At 57.4% G+C, this 26,771-nt stretch overlaps 1 protein-coding gene across 1 annotated transcript in view; it reads right to left on the bottom strand.

Moving 5' to 3' along the window:
• Nucleotides 1–26,771, bottom strand: part of SRRM3 (serine/arginine repetitive matrix 3) — a 34,213-nt gene that overhangs the window by 3,797 nt on the left and 3,645 nt on the right. The window contains 10 exon segments of the mRNA XM_060122601.1: nt 254–624; nt 10,100–10,277; nt 10,626–10,730; nt 11,308–11,358; nt 13,229–13,264; nt 13,394–13,456; nt 13,912–13,941; nt 14,426–14,506; nt 14,602–14,730; nt 22,593–22,694. Coding sequence (XP_059978584.1) covers nt 254–624; nt 10,100–10,277; nt 10,626–10,730; nt 11,308–11,358; nt 13,229–13,264; nt 13,394–13,456; nt 13,912–13,941; nt 14,426–14,506; nt 14,602–14,730; nt 22,593–22,694 — 1,146 coding nt within the window.

Raw genomic sequence — 26,771 nt, 5'->3', positions numbered from 1 at the left:
GCTGTTCCGTGCTGTCGAGAAAGAGTGATCATGGGGGTGGGGGGCGAGTACGGGAGGAGGGTGCTCTGTTGTGGGAGGAGGATCTGGATCTTAGCGCGGGGGCGGCTGGACAGGTCCGCTGCGGGGAGAGGGGTCAGTGGTGGGGCGCTCAGTGCGCGGGGAGAGGGTATGACTGGGGAGGGGAGAGGACTCGGTGGGGCGAGGGGGCGGGGAGGGGAGCCCGGTGCGGGTCCCAGGGGCCGAGCCCGCTCACCGTTTCCCGTGCCCGCCGTGACCTCGCTCGGAGCCGGGCTCGGGCCCGGGGCCGGGGGCGTCGCCGCCCGAGTCGCTGCTGGAGCGGGCCCTGCTGAGCGAGCGCGACGAGCCCCGGGGCGGCGCGGGCCGGGAGCGCCGGCGGCCCCTGCGGCGGGGCGCGGACGCCGAGGACCGGGAGCGCCGCCGCCTCCGCCTCCGCCGCCGCCTCCGCCGCCGCCGCCGCCTGGCCGCCCCGCCGGCCGCGTGGCCTCCTCTGCCCTGCGACGACGGCGCCGAGCGCGGGCTCGGGCTCTCCTTCCCCCGCGCGGGCGGCGTGGCTACGCCGGCCTCCGCCTGGTCGCGGGCCCTGGGCGAGGGCGAGCTGGGCTTCTGACGGGGAGAGAGGCAGAGAGGGCACGTAGGGGGTGGAGAGGGGACGGAGAGGGCGACAGAAGCGGGCAGAGAGGGAGAGACAGAGGAGACGGAGAATCCAGAGGGGGAGAGGCAGAGGCAGAGCCGAGAGGAAAGAGACGGGGAGAGGTTAGAGAAGCAGAGAGACAGAGCGGAGACAGGAAAGGAGGAGAGACAGAGAGAGAGGACAGATCCAGAGAAGGAGCAAGAGGCCGAGGGGGAGAGAGCGGGCGGGCGGGGTGGGGGGAGAGAAGGAGAGGGGGCTTTCACCGGGCCCAGGCCGGGGGCTGCCAGTCCCGGAGCATCGCACACACGGTTCCCCGCGCCTGCCCTGCCTCTGCCTCTCCTGAGTGTCCACCTTCTGGCCTCAACAGTGCAGCTCATGCAAGGTTCTCGGCATGCAAAACACAAGAGGGACGGAGCGGTGGGGGTGGGGGTGGGCTGTCAGGGAGGGGGAATCCAGGACGGGCACGGGGGCTGGCATTGCCCCCCCCTCGACGGGACGGAGGATCCCGGCAGAGAGAAGAGAGAGGGCGGGCACCGGGAGGCCGGGCCAGGGCCAGCCCACCAGGCCAGGCCGCCCAGCGCTTGGGGGGTGGGTGAGGGGATGGAGGGGGCACACGGCACACAGATGGGGGTGGGGGCGAGGCGGGACAACTGAACTCAAAACTGAACCGAAGAAAGGGAGGAAAAACGAAATAAAAAACAAAATCCACAAATGTCATTAGATACCGAAATCAAAAACAATGTCTGAACTCCTGGGGAACTGACATTTTTCTGTTAACATTTTTTCTTTCTTTGTTTTCCGGCCCTGCAGAGATCTGTGGAGCTGTCAGTAGCACCCGACTGTCTTTCTGTTTCTCTCTTTTCTTTTTCTTTCTTTTTCTTTTTTTTTTCTTTTAAGTTCTGATTGTTTAAGTCCCTCTTGGTTAACGTCCACTTACCAATAAAGGGGCACTTCCTCCTTTAGTAGGTAAGGTGTGTAAGAGAAGGGAAAAGCGTGGTAGCGTAAGTTCATCATTAGATTCACAAAAATGCAAGAGACATAGAGAGAGAGAGAGAAAAACGCAACCACCCCATTCTAGGCCAAGAGGAGGCCGTGCCGCCTCTGGAGGAAGGGTTAGCAGCGCCTGGCTCCTCGGGCCTGAGCAGGTACCTCTTGGGTGACCACTGGATAGAGATGTCGAATGTTTTTCCAAAAATGGAGTCAGGACACAAGCATCGGGCTACAGAAAACCAGAAAGGGCACCTGGTACCATCAAAAGGGCCCTGGCTGGGAAGCAGGGGTCTGAGAGCCTGCCACAATCTCACTGAGTGACCCTGGCCAAGTCACTTCCCTAGTCTGGGCCTTAGTTTCCCCATCCACAAAATGAGCCGGTCAGGCTTTGCTTCGGGATGTCCCTTCCAGAGCAAATATTCCAGGATTCCCTGACCACCCTCTCCATCCCCCACCCTCCACAGAACTGACCCTTCCTCCTGTCCTTAGGCTTCCATCCAGTAACAGTTGATTGCACTTGTCTGTCTGTAAGTCTGTCCCCCATCCCTCCCCAGCCCCCAATCACCAGCACCAACTTGACTTGGAGCACCTCCAGGGCCAATGTGGTGTTGGGTTCAGCTTTGTAACCTCAGTTTTTATCACAGAACTTGGCATCTAGTAGGGCCTCAGTGCGGTCTGCTGAGGAAGAAATGCCCTCGCAAGGGCCAGGGCCAAACCAGGGAGTCCTAGGAAAGGGGCAGGGTCTGGGTCAAGCTCTTTTGGAGGAGAGAGCAAAACCAGCTGCCACGCCTCAGGGCACCTTGCTGCCAGGGACAGGAAGGGGCGTGGCTTCCTTGGCATGGCCCTGGGTGCTTCCTGGAGGGGGTGGGGAGGTGGTGTTAAGACCTCTCTGTGCTAAGCCTGAATCCCTAGACGAAGAAGTCAGCTCCCTCTGGGGCAGGGCACAGCTAGCTCGTGATTGGTGGCCGCAGCAGCCAATGAACACCAGCCATAGCAGGGAGAGCAGCTGTCCAGAGCCACATGGGCCATGAAGACCTGGGAGAGCCCTCTGTGTAGGGCAGGGGCAGACATAGGCAGGCAGAATGGATATCACTGGGTACCAAGGTGTCCCTTGAGCACTCCGACCTTCCTGATCACCAGCTCACCTCTGCTAGGAGAGACGGACGCTGGGCTGTTCCGCCACGGCCCCTCTGAAATGGCAGTCCATTCTCAGTAGACCAGGAGACACTTGTCTTCCCTAACGCATAACCCCCTCCACCCCAGCAGGTGGCCAGTGCCTCACAGCGCCCAAGCCCCCAGAACTAGGTTCTGTCATCCAGCATCCTTTTCCCTCCAGAGGAGGCAAATGAGAAAGAAACCTCCAGGATCCTAAGCACTGAGGTCCAAGCCCCCGGGCCAGACTCCCTGTGCTGAGCCGGATGCTTCCTGCCTAGCATGTCTTGAAGTCCAAGCTCTTCCCTACTTCCCTCTCATCTCCTTCAAGCCAAATGGCTGTTAGAGCCCCAGATGATAGTAATTGGCAAAGTGGAACACCCTGGGATTAGCTCTGATATGAGTTTGCTGTGAAACCTTAAGGAAGTGACCAACTCTGGGAACCTCAGTTTCCCCATTGGTAAAGTGGGGGATAGCTGGGTCTCTGCTAGATGGGCCTGTATAGGGGCTGAGAGGTTCTTTTCAGAGGACAACTCTTACTCATGGTCCCCTTACAGATGAACAGGGTCAGAGCAGGGCAGGAAGGCCTGGGGCCCCATGGGTATCTCCCAAGTGCCAGGATGGAGGAGGGTGGGAGGAAGGCTATGTTGGGTAGGGTGGCAGATAGCACCTCCCTGGGGAGACTTCTAGAGCCAATCTCACCCTTATCCACCCATCCCTCCAGAAGCCCTGGAGAAAGAGTCGCCGTGATCCTGCCAGAGGGTGAGCCTCTTCCCCAGCTTGGGTCTCATTCTTCCCAGGAATTGAGGGAGATCCGAGTCCAGACACCACGGAACTTCATGGACGGACAGGACTGTGGCGGCCAGGGACCTCCAAACATCCCCAGAAGCCTGCTCTCTGTGACTCTTGTCCCTCTTGCCTCTTTCCCCTGGCTAATGCCTATCGCCCCCCAACCCTAGCAAGAGGTCACCACCTCCAGGAAGCCTCTCCTGATCCTCACCCTGAGTCGGGTGCTCTCCGCTATGATCCCACAGACCCTTGTTCCTTCCCTTAGTATGGACTCTGCCAGGCTGTGCCAGGGCTGGGGCTACCGTGGCCAGCGGGAGCTCCCCATCCACGGTTCAGCTCTTCCCTCTCATCGTTCTGAGTGATCTTCATCAGTCCTCCAGCCTGACAGGTGGGGGCTGTGAACCCAGGCCTGCCTGCTTCTCCCCTGGCATGGACACCAAGATGGGGTCTGGTACGGAGGAGGGCCAGCATGTGCTGGCCTAGTGTGTGCATGTATGAATGAATGAGTGAGTGCGTGAATGAAGGACCTCGCCTGCCTCTGAGCCCTGCTCCCAGGAGCCCCTCTGCTCCTTGGTACCACCTGCTACCTGACATCTTTTGCTTCTGTAAGACATTTTTGAGGGGAAAGGTGAGAGTAGCAAGGGACAGGGTGCTTGCCCAGTCCTGGTGTCCTTAAGGACAAGAACAAGTGAGCATCTGGAACAGCTACCCCCTCTAACTCAGCATCTGAAAATCCTATTTCGGGGGCCCTGGTCACATCAGGTACTCCTCGAAGGCAAGGCCTCCACTCCCGCATCAGGCTGGGACGGAGTCTCCTCCGTCAGACCAGCGGCACTTTCTCCCTCCCTGAACGATGTCCTTGTCTGCCCTCCAGCACCACCCAGGGATGAGGGATGCTCTGGTGGGTGAGCTCCCTGGGACCTGCCCCTGGGGCCAGCATGGGGGGAGGAGAGGATGAATAGCCAGGCTTTTTCTTTTCAAAGCTGAGGATGGAGGCCCACCGAGGCCTCACGAGGGTTGGGGTGTCAAACTTCTGCAGCGGCTCCCAGGTGGGACAGGGAACAGTTTAAAGGGCAAGGACGGGGAGATGGGGCCCCTGAGGACCTACTCCTCATGTATACCCTCAGTGTGGCTGGATGAGCACCGGGCTGGGGGTCACAAGTCTCAGGATCCAGGCCTGGTTCTCCATCAACATCCTGAGGGCCCCTGGCCCCTACTGACTGTCCCTTCCGGATCATCTGCACTGAGGGACCACATTTAGCCCACATTTGGAAGGTGGAAGGATGCTGGGGGACTGAGGGAGCCCCTGACTGGGTTGGGTTGTGGTCCAGGCAGGGGGGTGGGAGAGCTGAGCATCCCCTCCATCTCTCAAGTTGCCCCCACAGAGACTTTGCTAAGTAGGTCATCTACATCCGGTACCTGTTCCTGGCCAGCTCACATCACCCCTGAAGTTCAACTACCATTACGCCCAAAAGATGGAGCGGTGAGGTTCAGTCCTGGCGCCAGCTGCTGCACCTGCCACCAGGGCAGGACCGTGGGAGCCCAGCAGGCCCTGGAGGGGGGACAGAGCTCTTTCCTCAGGCCTGACCTCAGCCAGAACTTCTTCCAAGATCTGGAGGCCAAGAGGCCCAGCACAGGCCCTTTCACCATCACTTATTGCCCAAGGTGGCCCAGGGGACTGGCAGGCGTGAGGGTGAGGGGCTTAGCGGCTACTCCAGACAATAGAAATCAAACTGGCTTCACCGCAGCATACAGCTCAGGAAGGGAACACAAACTCGGAATGCTAAACCACACAGAAATGCATTCGGACAACAAAATGAGAAAGAGAGGGCGTGAGGGAGGCTTGGGGGATGGGGGCGGGGATGGAGAGGAAGAAGGAGAAGGGGAAGGTGGGAAAGGGGGGAAAGAATGAACCAGAAAAGTTGTCAGGAAAAGTCAAGAAAACTAAACGACAAACCAGGAAACACAGCTTTGTAGCTCATTTGGAGAAAATGCAAGTTACAAATGAGTAGTCATTAAAATAAAGAAAGAAAAAGGGAGGGGGAGAAAACCAACCAGAGCGAGATTGAGAGATTGAGAGAGAAAGAAAATCACATTCAAACCAAGCAGAGTGGCGGGGCTTATCTGGAGATGGGAGCGGCGCACAGCGGAGCCGGGATACCTACCTTCTCAGTGGTCAGGGACGGGAATGCAATAATAAAAAAGAAAAGAAGGTCTCCGCATTGGGAATGCAGAATCGGGGTAAGACAGTGTCTCTAAGCTGCGCTCCCCCTCTGAATCAGCACGGGGCAGCCATACGGCTTTCGGTCTAGTCCCCGGAATGGGAGGGGGCTCCTGCCCAGCCATTTCTGTTTGCTTCTTTTTTTTTTTTTTTAAACCCACAGGCTCCAAGAGCCAACCTTTCCTTAACCTTCAAACAACAGAAAACCTCCAGAGGGCATGCAGGAAGCAGCTGATGGAAACAGAACCACAGCATGGGTGAAGGAGGGGCTGGCAGCAGGGGGCGAGAGGCCCAAGTCAGGGGAGAGAGATGGCCAGGAAGAGACAGAGAGACACGGGGAGAGAGACAGACAGACAGCAGAGAAACAAAGAAACAGAGGCAGAAGGAAACAAAGAGAGAGGCAGGAAGACAGAGGGGAAGGTGGACCCAGACAGAAGAGAGAAAAGCTGTTTAAACAAGGGCTATCAGACTGGACAGATGGGGTGAAAGGGAATCACGCATTTAAAAGGGAAGGCAACCGCAGATCGAATTTGGAGGATTGGCTCAGCCTCAAGTCAACTCCCCGCCCCCCCCCCCACCCCGGCTTCAGCATCATTTTAGCAAAATGTATCCTTCCTGTCTTCTGGCTTCATCCTGGAAGAAATGCCAAGATGCCCCTTCCTATCCTGACTGCCCCACCGCAGCCGTGGTCACTGCTCTTTCCTGGGGGTCGGGAGCAGGGAGGCTGGGATGAGGCAGGTCAGGGAGAGTCACGGGCACCTCTTCTTGGGGTCATTCTAGGCTCCCCATTAAGTGATGAGATTTGAGCCCAAGGCAGCCACCAGAGACAGCCCGGGGGCCTTGCTCGGGAACCTCCTCCGCCATCCTCACCAAACAACGAGGATTCCTTCAACACTTCAGATGCCAGGGGCAGGCGCAGCCAGGCAGGTGCAAACCCTGCACAGCCTTTCTGGCCTATGTGCTGGGAGGGCCAAGCTAGCACCAGTCTGTGTTCTTGGGGGTGGGGGGAGGCAGGTGAGACCGGATGGAAGGACTTGTCCCGTGAGGCCATCTTACTCTTCCGTCCCACGTTGTGTGACTTTGAGCCACTCCCTTTCCTCTCTGTGCCTCACTATTTATTTCCCTACGTAGTGTGTGAACTGTGAGGGCGCAGGGCTCCCTGGGTCTCTGAGGCAGCAATTGCGTAGAACCAGGAGAGTTGGGAGCGTGCCCTTGACATCTGGCGGGGTCCTCAGGGGGAACCTAGGAGCTGAGACAACCAGCAGCCACCTCCCGCGTCCTCCTCCCCTTGCTCAGGGCTCCTGGAGTGTGTTTTCTATTGACAACTCTCCCACATCTTGGGATCTACCTCTAAAAAGCTGTGTGACCTTGAGCTTGTCACTTGACCTCTCTGAGCCACAGACAGCAGTAAGCAGCAGAACCCAGAAATCCCTTTGGGGCTCAGCCCTGGCCTGGGATGGGACATCTAAGAGATGTGTTGGGAGCTAGCACCCTGCTGGCCTCAGTCTCAAGCCCAGGATGGACTTTTTCTCTTGCCCGGGAATATCTGGCTTTGAAGCCCTCACCTGAGTTAAACTCTATCAGGTGCCTTCAGCTCCCTCCTCTGGGGCCTCCCAAGGATCTGAGGCCTGGCAGGAAGGGCCTGAGCAGCCATCTTATTCTAGATGGAACTGAGGAAGCTCAGGGCTCTGGGAAGCAACCTGGGTGACCTGGGACAAGTCTCTCCCCTTCCCTGGGTCTCCCAGCTTCTCTCCAAGGTTCCTTATAGACTGAGACACAGAAGCACCATCTGCACCACTTTTGTTAATTTAAAAGCTGAAGCAGTCCCAGCTCATGCCCCGGTGTTGAGGAGAGGGCTGGCTGCTGCCGAAGATTTGGCAGGAGCTCTTGGTGTGGGAGTCGTGTTTTTAAAGTTATCTTCCCTTTTAAATTCTGATTACAAAGGAAAAAAAATATAGGGAGACATGTATATGACTAATGTTCACTTGAGATTCAAAAACCATCTCTGCATTAGGAGAAGTTCCCACAGTAACACGCACAAAAGCAAAATTCTAGAACAACATAGAAGATAGAAAAAACAAAAAACAGAGATACTTTGCATTTCTGTACGTTACAAAAGGGAAAAAAGAAAGAAAAGAAAAGAAAGAAAAAAAAGGGAAATACAAACAGAAACAAAATAACAGGAAAAGTTACATAAACTTCCCCACCCTCTTCCCTTCCGGCTAAACAAGAAATGGAATCACAATATTACCACGTTTCAAATGGGAGGCTAAAAAAAAACAAACAAAAACATAGACGGGGTTAAAAAACGGTGAGCTTTTTCTTTTCCCATTTGTTTCTCTCTCTCTTTTTCTTTTTTTAATGGTAGCGTCCAAGAATACCACCCCACCCTCCAGTACTTTTTCCCAAAGACATTTTTGGTTAATGGCCAAGTCTGTGACCCCAGCCCCTATCTCACCTCCCTGGAATGAGAACAAGTCTCATTTTGCTCCTCAGAAAGGATCTGCAGGCCAAGAGGGGATCAGGTGAGGGTGAGAGGCCTGGGATGTTCTGAAGTCCCAGATCTCGTAGGGCCCAAAGGGTAGGGAGAGGATTTGGGGAGCATGTTTTGTGAGAAGAGTAACAAAGTGCTGTCTTCTAGAAAACTCCCGGGGCGATGCCAAATTTGGTCCCATTTTTGGGGAGGGAGACAAGATGGCTGCCGAGGCTTCCTCCCTGAGGCCAGAAGCTAGGCCGCCTTCCCTGGCTGCTCTCTCCTGCGGGACGGCCCTGATCGAGAGAAGCTGCATTTCTGTGCCTCTCAGAGGATGTGAAGTTCGCACGAGAAGGTGTCTGGGGTACTGTGCTCTTCCAGCTCTGTGCCCATGGGGTTGGGGTCGGGGGCGATGTCTTCTAGGTTTGCCCAGATTGGGCATCATCTCTGTGGCGTGTGGCACCAGTCCCTGTCCGGCCGCCCTCAGCTACCTCTGTGAGCCCTCGCCCACTCCTAAGGCAGGTCCAGGGATATGGGAGGGATCCTCCCCATGTGGCCCAACGAGGTCCCTTGGAGCTCAGGTGCCTGGCACCCTGTCCAGGTGGGGCAGTCTCAAGACAGGTAATGTCGTTAAACAAAAATTGATCTTGAGACTCAGAGCTTTTTGTCAGCTGCCCTTGACTTTCCTCCCTGAGGCCTTGAGAGTAAGGGTGTTTGAGAAAAGAAAGGGAGTGAAAGGAAACAGCCAGAAATCAAAATGAAACTGACCAACACGTACATGTTTGCTGCTGAGACCTGAGGTCTGGGGAGGGGCAGACTCCCCCCTTCCTGCTGAGGCTGCTGGGGCAGCCTGGAGATCTGGGGGGGGAACCTGCAGGCCTGCTCACCCCCATTCCCCTGTGCCCACTTGCCCATCCAGTGCCCCTGCCAGCACTGCAGTCCCCTCTCCCTGAGGGGACTCTACCCTAGACTCTAAGACTGACAAAAGGGGATGTGGGCCTCCCCCGCCCCCACCTCCAGGACCTGGGAGAGCCTCCCACCCTGGCCCAGCTCATCTACCTGGGAAAGGCTCCGCCAGCTCCTAAGGTCACCACACCTGCCTGTGGGTCTCCAGGAGTTTATTCGCCTCCTGGGGGGGTGGGGGTGTGTGGGGACAGTATCTCTGAGGGAGCAGTGAGTATGCTGGGAGATGCCTTAGGAAGGATGGGCCATGGGAAGTGGAGCCCACAGGTTTGAGACACCTGTCCAAGTGTGGGCAGTGCCCGGGAAGGGACAGACTTTAGAAATGCAGCTCTGTGGCAGCAAGGGGACTGAGATGGGGGAGGGATCTGGGAGAGGGGTTATGAGGGTTTTGAGGGAGGGCGGGCTTTCCATGGGGGTAAAGGACTTTGTGGGGAGAGGGAGGCTCAGGGCCCAAGTGATGCCCCAGGGAGGTCCTGACTCTTGAATCCTGTTCCCGATTGCGACTCCTACCAATGTCCATGCTCCCTCCCACCCCAATATGCCTGGCGGAAGGGAGGCAGGAGGCCTTGTTTCCTTTCCAGCTCTTTACCCAACAGGCTGAGCGCCCCTGTGGTCAACCTTCTCTGGCCTTCAGTTTGCCAAGGTCAAGGGTGCAGGAGCCCCTCACCCTGACACCAGCATTCCTGGCCGCTCGGGTGCGGGGAGGGGCGCCTGGGAGGGGGGAGCGGCCGGCCCCGCCCCCCTGACGCACTCACTGGCCCCTGCCCCGCGGCGACCCGGCCCGACCCAGCTCCGCCCCGACCCAGCTCGGCGCAGCCCGCGCGGCGCGGGAACCCTCTGCAAAGCCAAGCGTACGTACATCGAGCGAGCTGTGCGCCGAGCCGGGGCGGCCCCCGTGAGCTCCGCTCCGCTGCCTGCTGCCGCCGTTCTGCTGGGGTGACCCCCATCCGCTGCCGCCGGACGGGGAAGGAGACCGGCTCCCGCTGGACCGCTGGCTGCCCGTCTTCCGCCCGTCGTCTCGGTGCTTGGGACTCAGCCTACATGGGGGGAGCCGGCTTGGGACGCCCCGTGTGCAAGCGGCCGGTGCCAGGCTCGAAAGGTAGCCCTACCCCCACCCCCGTCCCCCCACTGCGCCGGGAAACCCTGGCATGGAGAGAGCAAGGCCCCAGCCCTCACACTGCCTCGGTTTCCATTCAGGGTCTGGGGCGCCCTTGGGCATGGGCAGCAGCTCAGCCCTGGTAAATTTCTACCCGCTGCTGAGCTGTTGTCTGTCAGCCCCGCTCCCCAGCCCTGGGGATGGGGGAGTGTTTAAACTGCAGGTCCCCTCCCTCCAGCGGAAAGGGAGCTCAACCACACCTGAGCGTGCCCAGTGGCCGGGGGCCTACCTGCTAGGTGATCTGGAATCACTGTAATGGGAGGACAGTGAGGGACTGTGGGAGCTGCCGCTGCTGTGGCGATGCGACCTCCGGCCTGGGGACTCTGCATGTAGCCTGGGAGAGAAATCAGGCTGTACTCAAGTTCTGCCCCACCTCCCCAGGGGGGATCCCTGTGAAGCCCTGATGGAAGCCTCTGCTGACCTCCCTGCCCGCCGCTGCTGCCCCCATAGTCTCCCCCCCAGCCCCCCAAAATAGTCTCTTACGAAAATAGCCTCATACAAAAATAACACAAACCCTGTCCATGCTGGGCACAGAGTTAGTCCATGTGGTCATTTGTCAGAATTAGGAAAAAGGCATCCTTTTCTGTAGACAGTCCCAGCCCCCCAAGACCCCACTCGCCCCTCAGTTGGTGTTCTTGTGACTGGGATGCAGGGGAGTCACAAGGACTGAACTTGAAAGGACCCTGGCCTGGGAGGCCACAGGTCTGGGTTCCAGCTCTGCCACCGACTCATGGGGGCTCTTGGCTTCCTCTCTGGGTCTGAATTTTTCCTTCTGGGCAGCGGGGACATGAGCTATCTTCGAGGGCCTGATTCTGTGATTCTAGAAGGCCAGGTTTTCTGGTTGCGGGGGTGGGGGGGTGGGGGAGAAGGGGAGTGGGCTGAGGGGCTGGAGACGGGTGGAGGGTACTCACCTCTTCCTTTCTTTGTTCTTTTCTTTTCTTTTGCTCTTGGGGCTTCGAGATCTACAGAAAGCAGAGGCTACTGTGACAGCACAGCCTGAGCCCTGAGCTGGCCGGGGGAGGGCGGGGCCTTCGAGCTCCGGAGCTGGCTGTGTCCAGGTGTGGATCTGAGATGTGTTCCTCTCTTGTACCTGAGACTCCCTGGCTGGCGTGGGCTTGCCCACCCCACCCCACTGCTTTTGCCCCTTTTACTCTGCCAGGCCTTATTCCCTCCTTCTCCTCTAAGTCCTGGCCTGGATCGCCTCCTGCCTGGGCCCCAACTGCTGTTCCCTCTGGCAGTGCCATAGGCGATGTGGCTCTGGCCCCAGAAGGAGGGGTGACCTGCCCTTTCCTCTGGCATTGGTCTTGGGACAGGCCCCTCTGATGAGTTGCCATGGTGGGGGTGGCCCCTCCACACCTCATTTGCGTCCCCTGTGCCCCAGGTTCCCTCGGATGGGGCTCTCTAGGGTAGGGTCCAGGCCTCCTGCCTCTCTGTCCCCTCAGACTGTGGCCCAGCCTTGGGCCAGCTCACCAGGGGTTCAGGAAAGAAATGCTTTCCCTTGGACATGATGACCTTCCTGCTTTGGGGTTACTCAAACCCCATCTCACCTCATCCAGCTCTCTGGGGCGAGCCCCACAGCCCAGCTCCTTCTGCCTTTGACAAATGGACTGAGAAGTTTCTGATCAGCCTTCTAAGGTCTCACCCCTGTAGGTCTCTCAGCCTCACCCTCCCTGATGCCACCAGATTCCTGCTCAATCCCTCTAGTGCTGAACAGGTGCCTCCTTCTGACCAAAAAATGAGGTGATGCTAAGAAACACCAGAATGTGTTTCACACAAGAGCAGAGTTGGGTCGGGGGCAGGCCCAGGAGTCCAGAGGTTTGGGTTCTAGAACTCATGCTGCCTGCTTTGGGCCTCAGTCTCCCCCTCTGGAGCTGGTCTGGCCCTAGCTCACCTCTAGGTCTTTCCCAGGACTGATGGGAGCGGGACAGAGGATCTGTGCAAGCGGTTGGTGACCACTGGGGGGCAGTAGGGGCCCACACTGACCCTGAAGGACCGGAGAGGGCTACAAGGGGGAGAGACAGGAAATTGGAGGGACAGGAGGAGGTGTTTGTTTAGGCTCCTCCCCCACCTCACAAGTGGCCGTGGGCAAATTCTCACTGCCGGAATGGGACCAGGGACTCTGCCCCTCCCCAGGGCTGCTGGGAGGGGGTCTGGCTCCAACGTCAACAGTGGGGATGTGACTGCCCCACATCGTCCTTTCCTCCATGGCGAGTTTTCTACTACTTTCCACACCCCTACCTCTGCCTGGGTTCCGGCCTTACACCTCCTCTCCCCTCTGCAGTCCATCCTGAACAAGTCACTGTCCTGCTCAGAGCCCCCTGCTGGCTCCCAGCCCCACCTGCGTGGAGGCTTCATAGCCTGGCAGTCAGGCTTGTTGGGGGCTGATACCTGTCCCCCAGAAACTCCACCTGTAGGCATAGCCCGCTCACTCTGTCTCCTATCCACTGAGCCTTCCTAGCTCAAGAACGTCCTTCTGCCTGTCATGCCCTTTCCCTGCAAACCTGGGGTCCTGATGCTTCTGCCTTCCCAACTGGCACCTCCACGGCTGCACCCCTTGCACACTGGACCAGTATACTGTGTTGTCTGGAAATTCTTGAGGCCCCCAAGGTGAGGCTGACTCATGGGCCAAGCAAGGGTTGCAGTTGGCCTTCCTCCTCCGCCCCCCACCCTCCAGTCCCCTGTCTGGCTCTGGGGAGGAGTCCCTGGAGTGGGAAGATGGAGCAGGACAGGACCCTGGCAACACCCCTCCCATCATGGCTTCCTCGGTCCCTGCAGGGGGGCACTGGCCTCTGTCCACATCCTCCTGTCCCGCCTCCAAAGGGCGCCACTCACCTGTGCCGTCTCTTCCTCCGGGACCCAGAATCAGACCTGTAGGGCCATAAAAGGGTTCTCCTGAGCATGCCTGGGGTGGCCTGAGGACGGGATCTGCACAGCATTGGTCATGGCGGGGGTGGGGCGGTGGAAGTGAGGGGAGGCCCCAGGGGAGGCCGAGGGTACCTGTCTCGGCGGTGTTTCTTCACATTCTTCTTCCTCTTGCGCAGGGGTGAGGAGCTCCCACAGCTGCGGACACAGTGGTGGGGGGGGGTCTAGTGAACTGGGGCCCTGGGATGAGGGGCGGTGGAAATGGCTGGGGAACCCCGGGCGCCTGGGGCCTCCAAGCTGGGAAGGGGATTCCAGGGCTTGAAGCCAGCTGCCACTGTACAGAATGAACCGAGGCCCTGAGGGTCCACAAGGTCCCTGAGGGTAGTTGATGGAGCTGCCTGTGTTGTCCCCTCATCACTTTCCAGCCTCCTGGGCATTGTGAGCGAGGACTGTTTCAAACCCAAAGGGTAGAGGCTCCAATGATGGAATTTCTGGCCTCTGTGGGGAAAAGCTGGCATGTTGGCCCTGTCCAGGGTCCAGGCCCTGAGGTGGCAGGTCTCCAGCCTCTGGGGGATGGCCTTGGACTCTCTCCCACCCACAGACATCCTCTCCAGGCCCAGCCCGTCCATCGCTGACCCGCCTTCATTACTGACCTGCACTCGGAGTCTAGTCTCCTCTTTTTGCTGAGGGCCGGGGGAGAAAGAAGGGGAGACAGACAATTGGGCGGGGTTAGCTGGGGCCCCAGACATTGGCCAGGGTCTCACTTAGCACAGGGGAGAAGGCACATAGAGACGGGGAACCATAGATGACACCAGCCAAACCCCTCCCCCCCTGGCCACTCAAGCTGGTGCTGGAGGCAGGACCCCTGGGGAGGGTGCTGGGGGATGAAGAGCAGGTGGACCGAGGTGGTGGTGGGGGGCTGCCCAGTTCTGGGGCAGGTGAGTGCCACTGGTGGGGGTGGGTACTCAGTGGGGCGAGGGGCCTGGTGAAGGGGAGGGGCTCTTGGGGGGGGCAGCGCAGTGAGGGGGAGGGATTCAGTAAGGGCAGAGGGGTTCAGCGAGGGGCGGGGCCCACAATGAGGCGTTGGCGCCTTGCCAGCCGAGGGATGGGCACCTGGGGGCCCCACTGTTGTCCTCCCACCCCACGCTGGCCGGTGGCAGCTCTTACCGGCTTCTCCGGTGGCCGCCTTTCTTTTTCTTCTTCTTCTTGGGAGGGGGCGACGCCGAGCTGCTGGACCAGTGCTTGGTCCTGGGTGAGAAGGGGCGGGGGGTGGGGGTGGGGCAGAGGTGAGGGGGGAGGGGTGGCCCCATCTGCCCCCACCCCCCGCCGCGGCGGGCGCTGACCTGTACCCCCGGTGCCCTCGGTAGCAGGCGGCCGGGCAGTCGCAGTCCACCGGGCCGTCGTCCTCGTCGAACGGCGCGTACTCCAGGTCCGGCTCGGTGCCCTCGATCAGCCGCGGGGTCTCCGCCACGCTGCCGGCGACAGGGACGCTGAGCAGCCGCCTCCGCGGCCCGGCCTTCCGGCGGCCCCTTTCTCCGCGCGGCGCACCGGGGCCTGGCCGGGCGGCAAGGTCCGAATGCGCCGGCACCGACCTTTAGACGGTCAGGCGGGGATCTGGGGAACCCGACCGGGAGCCTCCCTTACAGGGCCCCAGCCTCAACGATGCCATATTTTGCAAAAGAGAAAAGAGTACGGAGGCCTCCCCCCTCACTTAGCCGTCCTCCTTCTAAGTTCTCACCCTCTGGGAGACCCCTCCTCCTTAGTGAGGCCCCTCCCCTCGCCGAGGCCCCTCCCGACACTGATTCTTTGTCCCTCAGTCTCATTCAATGCGCCCCAGTCCCCCCCACTGAGCCCCCTCTTCCCTCGTTGAGCCCCTTTCACTGATCCCTGCAGCCTTAACCCCAGCGTCCTATTCCAGAGGCCCCATCCCCTCCCCCGCTCCCCTTTTCCCACACTGAGCCCCGCTTTCTCAGAGAGCCCCTTCCCCCTTTCTTAGCTGCCCCCTTTCTGATAACTGTCCGTCCTTAATCCCACGGTCCCTGAGCCCCCTCCCCTGCCGGAGTGCCTCCTTCCAGCCCCTGCTGCATCTCTGAAATATTCATATCCTCTCCTCGCCCTCCTCTCTGCAGCCTCTGGAGGCCTGGCGGCTCTGCTCCCGCTGCCAGGCTGTCATCAATCACTGCCCAGTGGCGGTCGGCACAGGCCTCTGCACTCTGCCGCCCCGATGCTCCCCATCCGTCTTGCCGAGCTCTCCGCTTCACTCAGCGGGGACCGTGTCATCTTGTCCCAGCTACGGGCTTAGGAGCCCCCAGCCATCTTCTGCCACAGGTGTTTGCTCCCTGCGGGCACTTGGAAGAGTGGAGATTTTCCCTAAAGGCCTCTGGGCTTAAGGCAAGAGCAGGAACTTTGAAGCTGCACATGTGCCCTCATTACGTACTGTCCCTGAGTCGCTGTGTGACCCAGTGCCTGTCATGCCCCCTCTCTGAGCCTCTTCTCCAAGATGAGAACGCTAATTACGTTACAGCGGTGTTGGGACAGTTCACTGAGGTCCCAGATGCTGTGTAACTTTGTCTTTTATTGAACACGCCCGGAAATAACCCTCCAAAGGCCCAGCTCCAGGGTGATGTGCCCCCTCCATCTTCCATTTTTCATTCTGTGCTGGCTTAGACAGTGCCCCTCCCAGATGGAGGCTCAGCCCTGGTTTCACCGCGCTCATCTTTTTCCTGCCCAGAGCGAGGGAGGCCAGGGCTTGGATGGCAGAGCGTTAAGGACGTGACATAAGCTTTGGATTCACACAGACAGGTCTGAATTCAGGCGTGACCACGCTCACCGGGCCTCCAGCTCCTTATCTATACGACGAGGAAAAGAATATCCCAGCTTTGAGGAGAGGATTAAGTCAGATTCTGTGAAGCTCCTGACATGAAGCCTGGTCATGCACACACGGTCACCATTGCTAGGTGGAGGGACCTCTGTCACACACTCACACACCAACACTTCCTCTTCCAGGGAGAAAAGTGGTTTTGACACATGAAAGAGAAACAGAGCAAGGAAGGCAGATCACAGCTACAAGGTGAAAGGATTTTCAGGGACAGATCCGCAGCAGAGCACCCGCTAAGCAGCTCTCGGAAGACTGAGTTTTGGATTTGAAAAAAAAAGGATGTAACCCATACCTGACAGGGTTGGCTGGCCTTGAGGCTCGTGTCAAGAATGCCATTTGGATCCCAAACGCTATCCTGGCCCTGGCAGCCTAGAAGTCACACAGGTGTGATGGGAGGTGCTTCTGGGGTGGTGGAGGCTCATGTCATTCCCCCGACCCTGCAGAGCCCGCACATCCCTTCATTCAAACCTCTCTGCTCTTCCCCGTGCTCCTCTTCCTGAAGCCAGTGGCCTCCTACTTCCCGTCCCTGAAATCTCCAACTCCTGGGCCTGTCCCAGGGCCCATTGCCCCCACACAGCCCTCAGCCCTACAAACGCCTGACACATAAAACACAGTCTTTAGCAAAACTGAAGGGCGCCACAAACATCGTGTGGGTGAGCCAGCGGGAGGAGGGAGCTTCCGTTTATCCTAACACAAAAATGACGAAGGTTATTTACAAACGAAAACAGCTCAGTTTGGGCCCTGCCTTCTGCAGGAATCCTTCCTCGCCTAATATCCAAGGTGGGTTAGCCACTGAATACAGGCCCTCGCTGAGCCCTCCTCGTTCTGCTGGCTGCACCCCTAGAGACATCTTTCCTTTCTACCTCTGTCCCAGGGACAGAGCTCCCTGCCGTCTGCCCCATCCTCCCTCCCTGGGACCTTATCATTTGACTTCTCGCACTTTCCAGTCCTTTCTGGGAGGTTGACCTTGTCTGCTGGGAGCACCGGAAGACAGGCGTGGGGAGATCCAGGCTCAGGGAGATGCACAAGGTTTCAGAACCTTCTGGTAAGACTTTTCCTGGCAGTTCCAGGGGTATAAATGGGCCTATGCTGAGGCCTCTCTTGCTGGTTTTGTGCAGCTGGTACCCTTATGTCCACTTTGCAGGCTCTCCCAGGGCTAGAACCCTGGGTTCTCCTGTCCTGACCGTCCTGGCTGATAATATCACTAATAAGAATGTTCTCTAATGTTTAGATGGCTCTCCACAGTTCAAATCCCACTCAGAACCAGTTCCTGATTTAGAGACATTTGCACGCCCCCACTTCAGAGATGAGAAAACTGAGGCCCAGAGAGGGAAAGGAACATGTCCTATTTTGTGGGACCTTTGATTAAGAATGTAAGTTCACCTGTGCAATTGGCTTTGAGAATTCATGTGCAAACAGGACGGCCCTGGCCTCTGCTGGCCGGGCTTCCCTGCTGTGGATGTTAGCTCAGCTGTCCCCTCCCTCTGTAGACACAGTTGTGGGTGTGTGCACTGAATTCTAGATTTGTTTAGCATTTCCTGCTCTTAAGTTCACGTTTGTTAGTTAGTTTACTCCTCACCACGACGGTGGAATAGGCAGGGGAGGTGTTCCTCCCCTGTGACAGAAGGAACGGAACCCCACAGAGCTGACCAAAGTAAGCCCAGCTGGAGTCCACTGCAGAGGGACCAAGGGCAAATCGAGGTTGAACCCAGCACCGCAGGGAGCACCTGTTGGACAGGCTTCCCAGGAAGGGCTCCGACCTGGGAAGAGACTGCGTGTCACACGCTCTTCCCTCTGAAAAGAGTTTCACTAATTAACTGGTCCTGTTTCCCATTTGCCAGGAGCCTAATGGCCAATTGACAGATGAATGAATCCAGACAGAAGAGGAGGAGGGTTCCAGGCAAAGGGGCTGCCCTCTCCGTTCACTCACTCAGCCTGTGTGCCAGGCCTGCCCGGGGCCGGGGGGCGGGGGCAGGGGTGGCAGGAACAAGGGCCTCTCCTGTAGCTCCTCATGGCACAGGGCAAAAATATGACAGGTGCATATGATACTAATCTAAGGCAGGTGCTGCGTGCTGTTCTGAACACTTTACATATATTTATCTCATTCAGTCATTTAATACTCAACAAGCCTCTGATGTGGGTATCATCACTGATATCCTCATAGCAAAAATAGGAGGCATGGAGAGGTCACACTATGTATAAAATTAGACACATGGAAAAAAAAAACACCGGCATTTGCTCCTTGTTTTAGGAAGTAGCATATGAATATTGTTTTCCAGAAACCCTCTCTCCCAATCATTTTGTTATACTACATAACTATGAAAACAATTATTCTTTTTTTTTAAAGTATCCGGAGTAAACTTTAATGGTTCTGTGCTCTTGCAAACCAAGATGCAATATAATCTTATGTCCATATATGGGAGGTGCATTATATAGTGATGAAAACAATTATTCTTAAAGGTTGTCTATTAAAGTGAAACAAAGAACTGATAACAGACATAGAAGTAAAGAAAACATTGTATATATCCCAAAGAGGAGAAGATTTTACTTTTATCCCAGGAATAAAGTGGTTTTTAGAGGCAGCCCTGAATGATGGGGTATATTCGAACCCGTGCACAAGGGTGTTTCCGGCTGAGGGCCCAGGATGAGCAAAGGCGTGGAAGTGAGAACGTGCAGGACGTGGCTGCGAGCTGCCAGCAGGTCGGGCTGGCTACTGCGTGATACCGGGAGTGGGAAGCCAGGGTGGGTCTAGAGTGTGGAGAGCCTTGAGCGCCAGGCCAGGGAATCCAAATATGATTGCCTGGAGGGTGGGGACCCACAGAAGTCTTCTGGGGCAAACTAGGACTCCCCACATGAATCGGTTTCCAGACAGAAGCATGTCCTCTCTCAGTGTCTCTGGGACCACACTCTCCATCACTCCTCTGCCGGATTAGAGTGTCAGCTGCCCCACTGCTCTCCCTGTGGTTTTACCCATCTGATCCATCTGCCCAAGGAGAAGGTCCCTAAACACCTGTCTGACCACATCCCACCTCTCAAGAGCCTTCCACTGGCTCCTACCATCTATGGGATCACACCCAGAACACCGCAGTATGATGTCTGGGGTCCAGTGTGGAGAGTAGACTGGAGGGGACTACTCCGTGATCTCAGACTTCCAGCCTCCGGAACAGTGAAAAATAAGTTTCTGTTGTAGATCAAGGCACCCAGTTTACGGTACTGTGTTATAGCGGCCCGAGGTGCCTAAGACAGTGCCTAAGACAGTGGAGGCGCTCATCCAGGGGTGGTGTGCGTCTGCTGTGTGCCAGCCACTAATCCTCATGCTGACAGTCACTGTTTCAATTAATTTCCTGTACAATCCTTTGAGGATGGCACTGATCTGCATTTTATAAATAAAGAACTGAAGGCCCACGGAAATCAAGGACCTACCCAAGCCACACAGCTGGGGTGTGGTGGAGCTGGGATACAGAGCTCAGGGGGTTAATATTGAACTTAGAGGTTAAGACAGGTGGGGTGTCTGATGCCAGAGCACACGCTCTCCCCCACTAGCCTGTACTCTGAGCTGAGAACTGAAGACCTGGTCGGATGCCAGGTCCACAGGAAGGCATATGACCAATCTGTTGCTAGCCCTCTGTCACCTCTCTGCCTCTGGCCTTGGGTTCAGCACCAGAAACAACTCTTCCCAGCCCGGGAGTAATCCAGGCCACCATCACTGCTGCAGTCACTGTTTGCAATGCTATTTTCACACCATTTTGGCTGCGTGAGCTAGAAGAAGGCTTCTGGTCTCAACCCTTCCCTGTGTAAAGGAGGAAACTGAGGCTTTGGGGGAGATTGGGCAAACCACACTGTTTTAGGCACCAGGGATACAGCGGTAAACAAAACTGGTAACGAACTTGTCCTCAATGTCTTCTAATATTCTAGTAGGATCCCAGGACCCTGCCAAGTCTATATTCTCCTCTGCTTCCAGAGCAGGGGTCCTCCTTGACTGTCAAATCTTCCTGACACTGCCTCTTCCGAGGAACCCTTCCTGACCGACCACCCTAGCCTGTCTCTCTTCCCCCACCAAACACGCACAGAGCTTGAGACTAAGTTGTTCAAGTGGCCACATTGTCTCTTCTTGTCCACGGCTGCCAGTAATTCCTGGTTTCAGGTTGGAGGTTTGTGTTTCCACCCAGGGAGCAGGGGCAGTCTTTCCCTCCCCCCACCCCTGCCCCCCTCATAGCACCCCCTCAGCGCAGGGTTCGGCATACAGCACAGACCTTCAAGGATTTTCCTTCTGGTGATGGACACCGCAACCTCTCCATGATATCCTTCCTAATGTGTCCCAATTCTTAAATGCATCATTCATTCATTCATTCATTCCAGGAAAGAGAAGATCAGGACTTCTGGAAAAGACTTGGGAGTCATCCACTACCAGGGCAGCGTTCCAGCTGGAGGATGGATGAGATTCCCCAGGAAGAAGAGGGAAGGGAGACCTGGGGGAGAGACCCGAGGACATGACAGATCCTTGGGGGGAGAAGTGGGCAGAAGTGAGGAGGAGCAGAAGCCATCAGAGAGGTAGGAGGAAACTCACAAAGAACTGAATCTTGGAAGCCAGGGGGAAAAGCAGGTTTCCACTGGGGAAGTACAGTGGTGGCATGTGCCAGAGAGAGGCCAGGCCTGCAGAGGAGCCCGGGCCATGCTAAGGAGGGCTCAGGCAGCCGCGGCCCAAGCAGGTCACCGGAGTCATGGGCGCAAGAAGCCAGACCTCCTGGCTTAAGGAAGTGGAGACAGCGTGTACCACGTGCTCTGCAGAAATGTGGTGGAAAAAGGAGAGACACATGTGGGCTGGAAGCCGGGGGAGATAGCAGAATTGAGGAAGGACAGGGAGTAGATTAAGAAGGAGCCCAGGAGAGGGCAGGCAGGATGGCAGGTTTGGGCTGGAGGGGCGGTTATCGCTGGAAGGGCCCAGAGAAGGTGGCAAAGGTAGATTCCGGATGAGGCCTCCCGCCCTCACACTGGATGGAAGAGGAAAGGGTGGCTGATTTTCCAGAGGAGCCCTGGGGGGATCTGGGGGGACACAGGTCGGAAAGGCAGGACCTGGTGGGTTTGGAGGTGGTGCAGACAGCAGCGGGAGAATCTGGTTGTCGGGAAGTTTGAGAAGGGAAGGGAGGGAGGGGCTCGCCCTGCTGGGTGGTGGTGGGGACCTTCGGGCATCAGTGAGGTGGGCACAGCAGTTGTTGAGGGGTGCTGTGGGTTCTGGGAAGCCGGAGAGAAGGAGGTGGTGGTGGTATGACTTCTTCCCACCTCCGGGGAGGAGAGAGCAGGCCCGCTGAGCCAGGCTCCCCCAGATCACCCACGAGCCCCCTACAAACGCGAGGCTGCCGTGACTCTGCTTCTTCTTTTTCTCTTTTTTCTTTTTCGCCGCGCTGTGCAGCACGTGGGATCTTAGTTCCCTGACCAGGGATCGAACCCGCGCCCCCTGCAGTGGAAGCACGTTGTCCTAACCAGTGGACCACCAGGGAAGTCCCCCGACTCTGCTTATGTTCCTACTCAAGCCAGAGAGGTGAGGTTGAGTGGGGTTAGGAGGGGACACCCCCACCCGGGATCCCCCAGCAGTCCAGAATTTCTGCAGAAAGGGCTTCCCCGCTGCCCATCGAGGTCCATCTACTCCTGGCATGCCGTTTGCCCTCAAGACAACGGCAACAGGAAAATCGCTCAGAAGGTGCTGCTGTCATTTTATTTTTGTGAAAGGTGCACAGGGACTTAGGGAGCCAGCAAGATGCCATCATCCGGCCATGCCTGGACACTTGCAGTCCCCGCCCTCCTATAGCAGCTGCTCCCTTTCATATGGTTTTGAGTGGTTGACGGTTCTCCTGTAATCTGAGACAAAGTCTGCCTCCCTATAACTTCCCTGTTTGATCCAAAGCCCACCGGGGGGCCACAGCACCTCAGTGCTCCTCCTGTCCTGTGACCGCTGCAGAGGCGTGGCCGCCGCAGAGCCCATGCTCTCCGCACCCGAAAGGCCTCTGGCTAAGCCAGCAATGGCATTGGCGCGTTAGTTCTTATTTTCCAGAGTCTGTGCTTGCTCCGGAGGCCACTTCATAGGTGGTAGTAGTTGGGGCAGAGGGACTAGCCTATCCGCCACTGACAACACGAGGGTGAGAACATTTCTCAAGTTCCTGATTCGCAGCCTTCCCTGAGCTGAGATCTGGGGTGCCTCCCCTACTGCTGGGCGATAGATAGAACCCAGGGCCCAGGGAGAGGGCCTCGGGGATGCCCAGGTGCCCAACGGCTCCTGCTCGTGCCCCGGGCCAGGCCAGAGCTTCCAGTGGGCAAGACCCATGCCCTGTCCTCCTTCTCCTCTTTCTCCCCTCTCCAGCCCCGACCAACTTAGGGATCCCTGGGAAAGGCCCCTCTGGCCCCCAGCTGCTGCCTGAGCCTGCACTCTCTCTGTGCCCTGCCCACCCAGGCAGCACTCACATGTGGCCCCCAGGCCGGTCCTCCCTGGTGAGCATTCCCTCCTTCTCCATTAGCATCTGCCGGAAAGTCCTAACCTTCTGCCGGGTCTCCTCCTCTGAGTACCTGTGGGGCACAGGGAAAATGAGAACTGCTGTCTTGGGTTTGGTTTCCTCCCCAGCTGCCCGCCCCCCAGCCCATCCCCCCAGCCCTCAGTCACGTGGGCACTTTCCAGCTTGCAACGACCTGTCCAAGGTCACACCACCACCAAGATTCTCAGTGCTGGGGAGGCTCAAGGCCTACCCGTTTTGCACCAACTCAGCCAACCAATCAACTAAACAATCTACCAGCCAAACAAACACATAAACTACAGGAAGTGTTGCTCCCAGAAGTGGGGAGACCCACCAGGGGAGACGGGGCCCTTCCTCCTGGCCCTCCCCCACCCCAGGGCAGGCCTCCCTCCCACGTCCAGGCTGCAGTCACTCTCTGGAGACATTTTAGGGGACAAGTGAGACCCGTGGCCTTGACACATACATGGCCTTTTCTGCCTTCCTGCTTCAAGGACCTCTGATCCTCACAGTAGCCTGGGGAGATCCTCAGCGCATCCCCGCCTCGGTAAGGTCTAGGCTGCCAGGTGGCTGGCCCAGGATCCCGGGGTAGATCCATTGCTTCCCAGCTTGGGATGGGGGGTGGACGGAGTCTGGGCCTTGGATGGAAGCGCCCGACTTCTCTACTCCGCTCTCCCTCCCTCCCTGAGGCTAGGGACCAAAGCCCAGAATTATCTACCCCTCATCCTTGTTCCCACACCCTGGGCTTGGCTGTAACCTCTCTCACACCACCACTGTGACAGATGTCCATGCTGCTCCCGGGGTGGGGGGTTCTGTGCTCTCCCAGCCCCCGGCCCTGTGCCCAGCACACGCAGCTGTCCACTGGACGCTGCTGGTTGAGTCTTGGGGTCCCAGGCTCCCACCCTCTCCCCTTCCTGGGCTGCAGGTCATCGTCCTGGACAGAAAATATGGTGACCAAATAGGAACCGAGGTCCCGTCTTCTTTGTCATCTGACCATCCACCCTCTGTGCACAGCCCGGCCCACTCAGCCCGTCCATGAAAATGCCACACTGTTCCCTCTCAGGGACCCCATCTCTCTTCTCCTTCCTTCCTCTCCTTCAGCAGGCATTTGGGATTGACCCTACCCTTTTGGAGAGTAATTTGGAGAGTAATTCTTTTCAAAAGGCTTAAAGGAAAATGAATACAGCTTTTGACTCATAAATTAACTTCCAGGTTTGCTCTGGGGAGTAACCGTGGCTAAGCACAGAGATGTGACTCATGGCATGTTTACGGCAGGATGGATTCCCACCCCCCCCACCAGGTTAGGTGTCAACGTTTGTGTTTGTGTTTCCATAGCAAACTGAGCTTCCCGGTTCCTGGCAGGTGGTTCGTGTGCTAGTCACCATCCGTTGACTCCTCTGCAGCCTGCACTGGCCTGGGAGTTCCCTGAGGGCAGGGACCTTGTCTGTCTGAATTGCTGTTGTGTCCTCGCACCTGGCACCTTGCCTGCCACGCGTGGCATCCAAAAGTGTTTGATAAATGAGTAGATGGCGATGGAGAGGACTGAAGAGTTCGAAGGTGGAATTTTCATTTTGGAGAGATGGCTCTGGTGGCCGTGTGGCTGGAGGAGAGGGAGGCCGGCCCTGGGCTACGGCAGGGGTTCGGGGGGGAGGTGCTGAGGTCAGAGCTAGAGAGTGGGCGTGAGGTTGGAGGGGGAGAAGTGGACGCAATGCCATCTGGTGGGGAGAATGGCTGGGACTCGGAACCGGTTGAATATGTCGGTAGGGGGGTTAGGAGAGGAACACCACCTACTTCTTAACCATGTGTCCCCTGACCCCCAGCTGGGGTGTCACCCTCTATAGGTTTGGGCACCTCTGCGGCCCACTATAGGGAGGATTTTTTTTCACCATTTTAACTTTTTTTTCTTTTTTTTAATTGACCTGTTGTTGATTTACAATGTTGTGTTTCAGGTGTACAGCAAAGTGATTCAGTTATATATACACGTATCTATATTCTTTTTCAGCTCTTTTCCCTTCTATGTTATTACAAAATATTGAGTAGAGCTCCCTGTGCTATACAGCAGGTCGTTCTTGGTTATCTCTTTTATATATAGTAGTGTGTATAAGTTAATCCCAATCTCCTAATTTATCCCTCCCCATAGGGAGGATGGAGTCCAGCCTGGCAGCGGGAGGAGCCCGTCTCTTCCGACCCCCACCATTTCCGCAGGAGTGTGTGTGTCTCAGGTCCTGCTGTGCGGACACCACTGGCCCAGCTTCACCAGCCCTGGGCCTTGGCTTGTACGTGTCCGCCTTGGTCCCTGTTTAGCATTCAGCTGGAGGTCCCTAGGCCTTGCCTGCTGGGCAGGACAGAGCCCTCGGTCACCGGCCTCTGAAGGAGGGAATCCCTCCTGCTGTAAACATCCCCTGAGTCACATCCTTGGTCCTTTTCTGAGCAGTGGAGGCTCAGAGGAACTGCTTCCATCTCACCTTCTCCTCAGGAGACCAGCTTGTCATTGTCACCAGCACAGAGAAAAACAGTACTGGCCCTTCAGCACTGCCGAGCCCCAAACTCAGAGACCCCTGGGAGGGAGACACCAGCTGGCTGGGCCATCGGCAGGGGGCTTGGGACCTGGCAGGGTCAGGAAGGAGGTGGACCGAGAGCCAGGCTGGGCCAGACCCCCAGCTGTACGGGAGGGGCTTCAGGCCAGGGTCCAAGCCGCACGCCTGGGGATCTACAGAGCACGTGAAGGCTGGGAGGTGGGAGCGAAGCCCAGGATTCATGAAGACCCGGAGCAGGACGTGTGCAGGGACTTAGGGCTCATCCCAGAGCCGGCAGGTGTAAGGCGAGGTGACTAACGCCAGCACCTGCTGTTGGGGGGCCGCTGTTGCTGGACTGAACCGACTCAGTAGGACCCCTCTATGTGCCGGGGTCTCTTGCTGGGAGAAGCTGGGACCCAGGGAGGACATCTGGTTATTGGGCGAAGCGGTCTCAAGTGTGACCACCACCTGGAGTCTCCTCTCCCCTCGCACCTCTCAGCTGAGGCCACAGGCATTACGAGGAGAGGCAGAAGAGCCAGGCCGTCCTGTGTTCGAATCCCAGCGCCCCCACTTTCTAGCTCTGTGACCTTGGACAAGTCCGCCTACTTCTCTTAGCCTGAGCCTCTCCATCTGTGAAACGGGACAGTAACCTGCCTTTCCAGGTCGTCACAGGATTAAGGGAGATAATGCGTATAAAGCACTTTGCGCAGTGCCTGGCACGTAGCAGGTGCCCATAAATGGAGCTGATTGAGGATTATTCGTCCCAGAGCTGTGGGGACAGAGGGTCTAGTCGTCCCAGGCACCCTGCCTTTTTCTACCCTAGACCCCTCCCAGGTCAGCGTGGTCCCGGGTCAGGAATCACCTGGGCCTCTCCCCTCTGCTCTCCCAGGAGGCAAAGGCTGAGGAGAGGGAGGCTGGCATCCAAATCACCCACTCCCTGAGGATGTGGCAGCACCTGCCAACTTAAGGCCACGCAGGAGGCCTGGCTGGCTAAAAGTCAAGGGCTTGGACAGGGGAAGCGGGTAGGCAGGGCAAGGCTGCCTGTCTCAGCGCCGCAGCCTACTGGCTCCACTGCTTCCCAAGCCGATCTGGCGCCCTCATTGCCGCTTCACTCTTCGGGAAGGATGTGCCAAATTCATTTTTGCTTGGGGACTTCCTGGGTTGCCCTCTGGGGCTGGGGTGGGGGGAGGGGACAATGCATTTCTTTTTTTTTTTTAATTTGGCTGCGTCGGGTCTTCACTGCTGCACGAGGGCTTTCTCCAGTTGCGGCGAGCTGGGGCTACTCTAAGTTGCAGTGCGTGGCTTCTCATTGCGGTGGCTTCTCTTGTTGCAGAGCACGGGCTCTAGGCGTGCGGGCTTCAGCAGTTGTGGCACGTGGACTCAGTAGTTGTGGCTCGCAGGCTGTAGAGCGCAGGCTCAGTAGTTGTGGCGCACAGGCTTAGTTGCTCCGCGGCATGTGGGATCTTCCTGGCCCAGGGCTCGAACCTGTGTCCCCTGCATTGGCAGGTGGACACTTAACCACTACGCCACCAGGGAAGTCCCGACAATGCATTTTTTTTTTTTTTTTTTTTTTTTTGCGGTACGTGGGCCTCTCACTGTTGTGGCCTCTCCCGTTGCGG

Source organism: Lagenorhynchus albirostris, chromosome 15 (genome assembly GCF_949774975.1).
Source record: "Lagenorhynchus albirostris chromosome 15, mLagAlb1.1, whole genome shotgun sequence".
Classification (NCBI taxonomy): domain Eukaryota; kingdom Metazoa; phylum Chordata; class Mammalia; order Artiodactyla; family Delphinidae; genus Lagenorhynchus; species Lagenorhynchus albirostris.
This window is presented reverse-complemented; position numbering and strand designations above follow the sequence as displayed.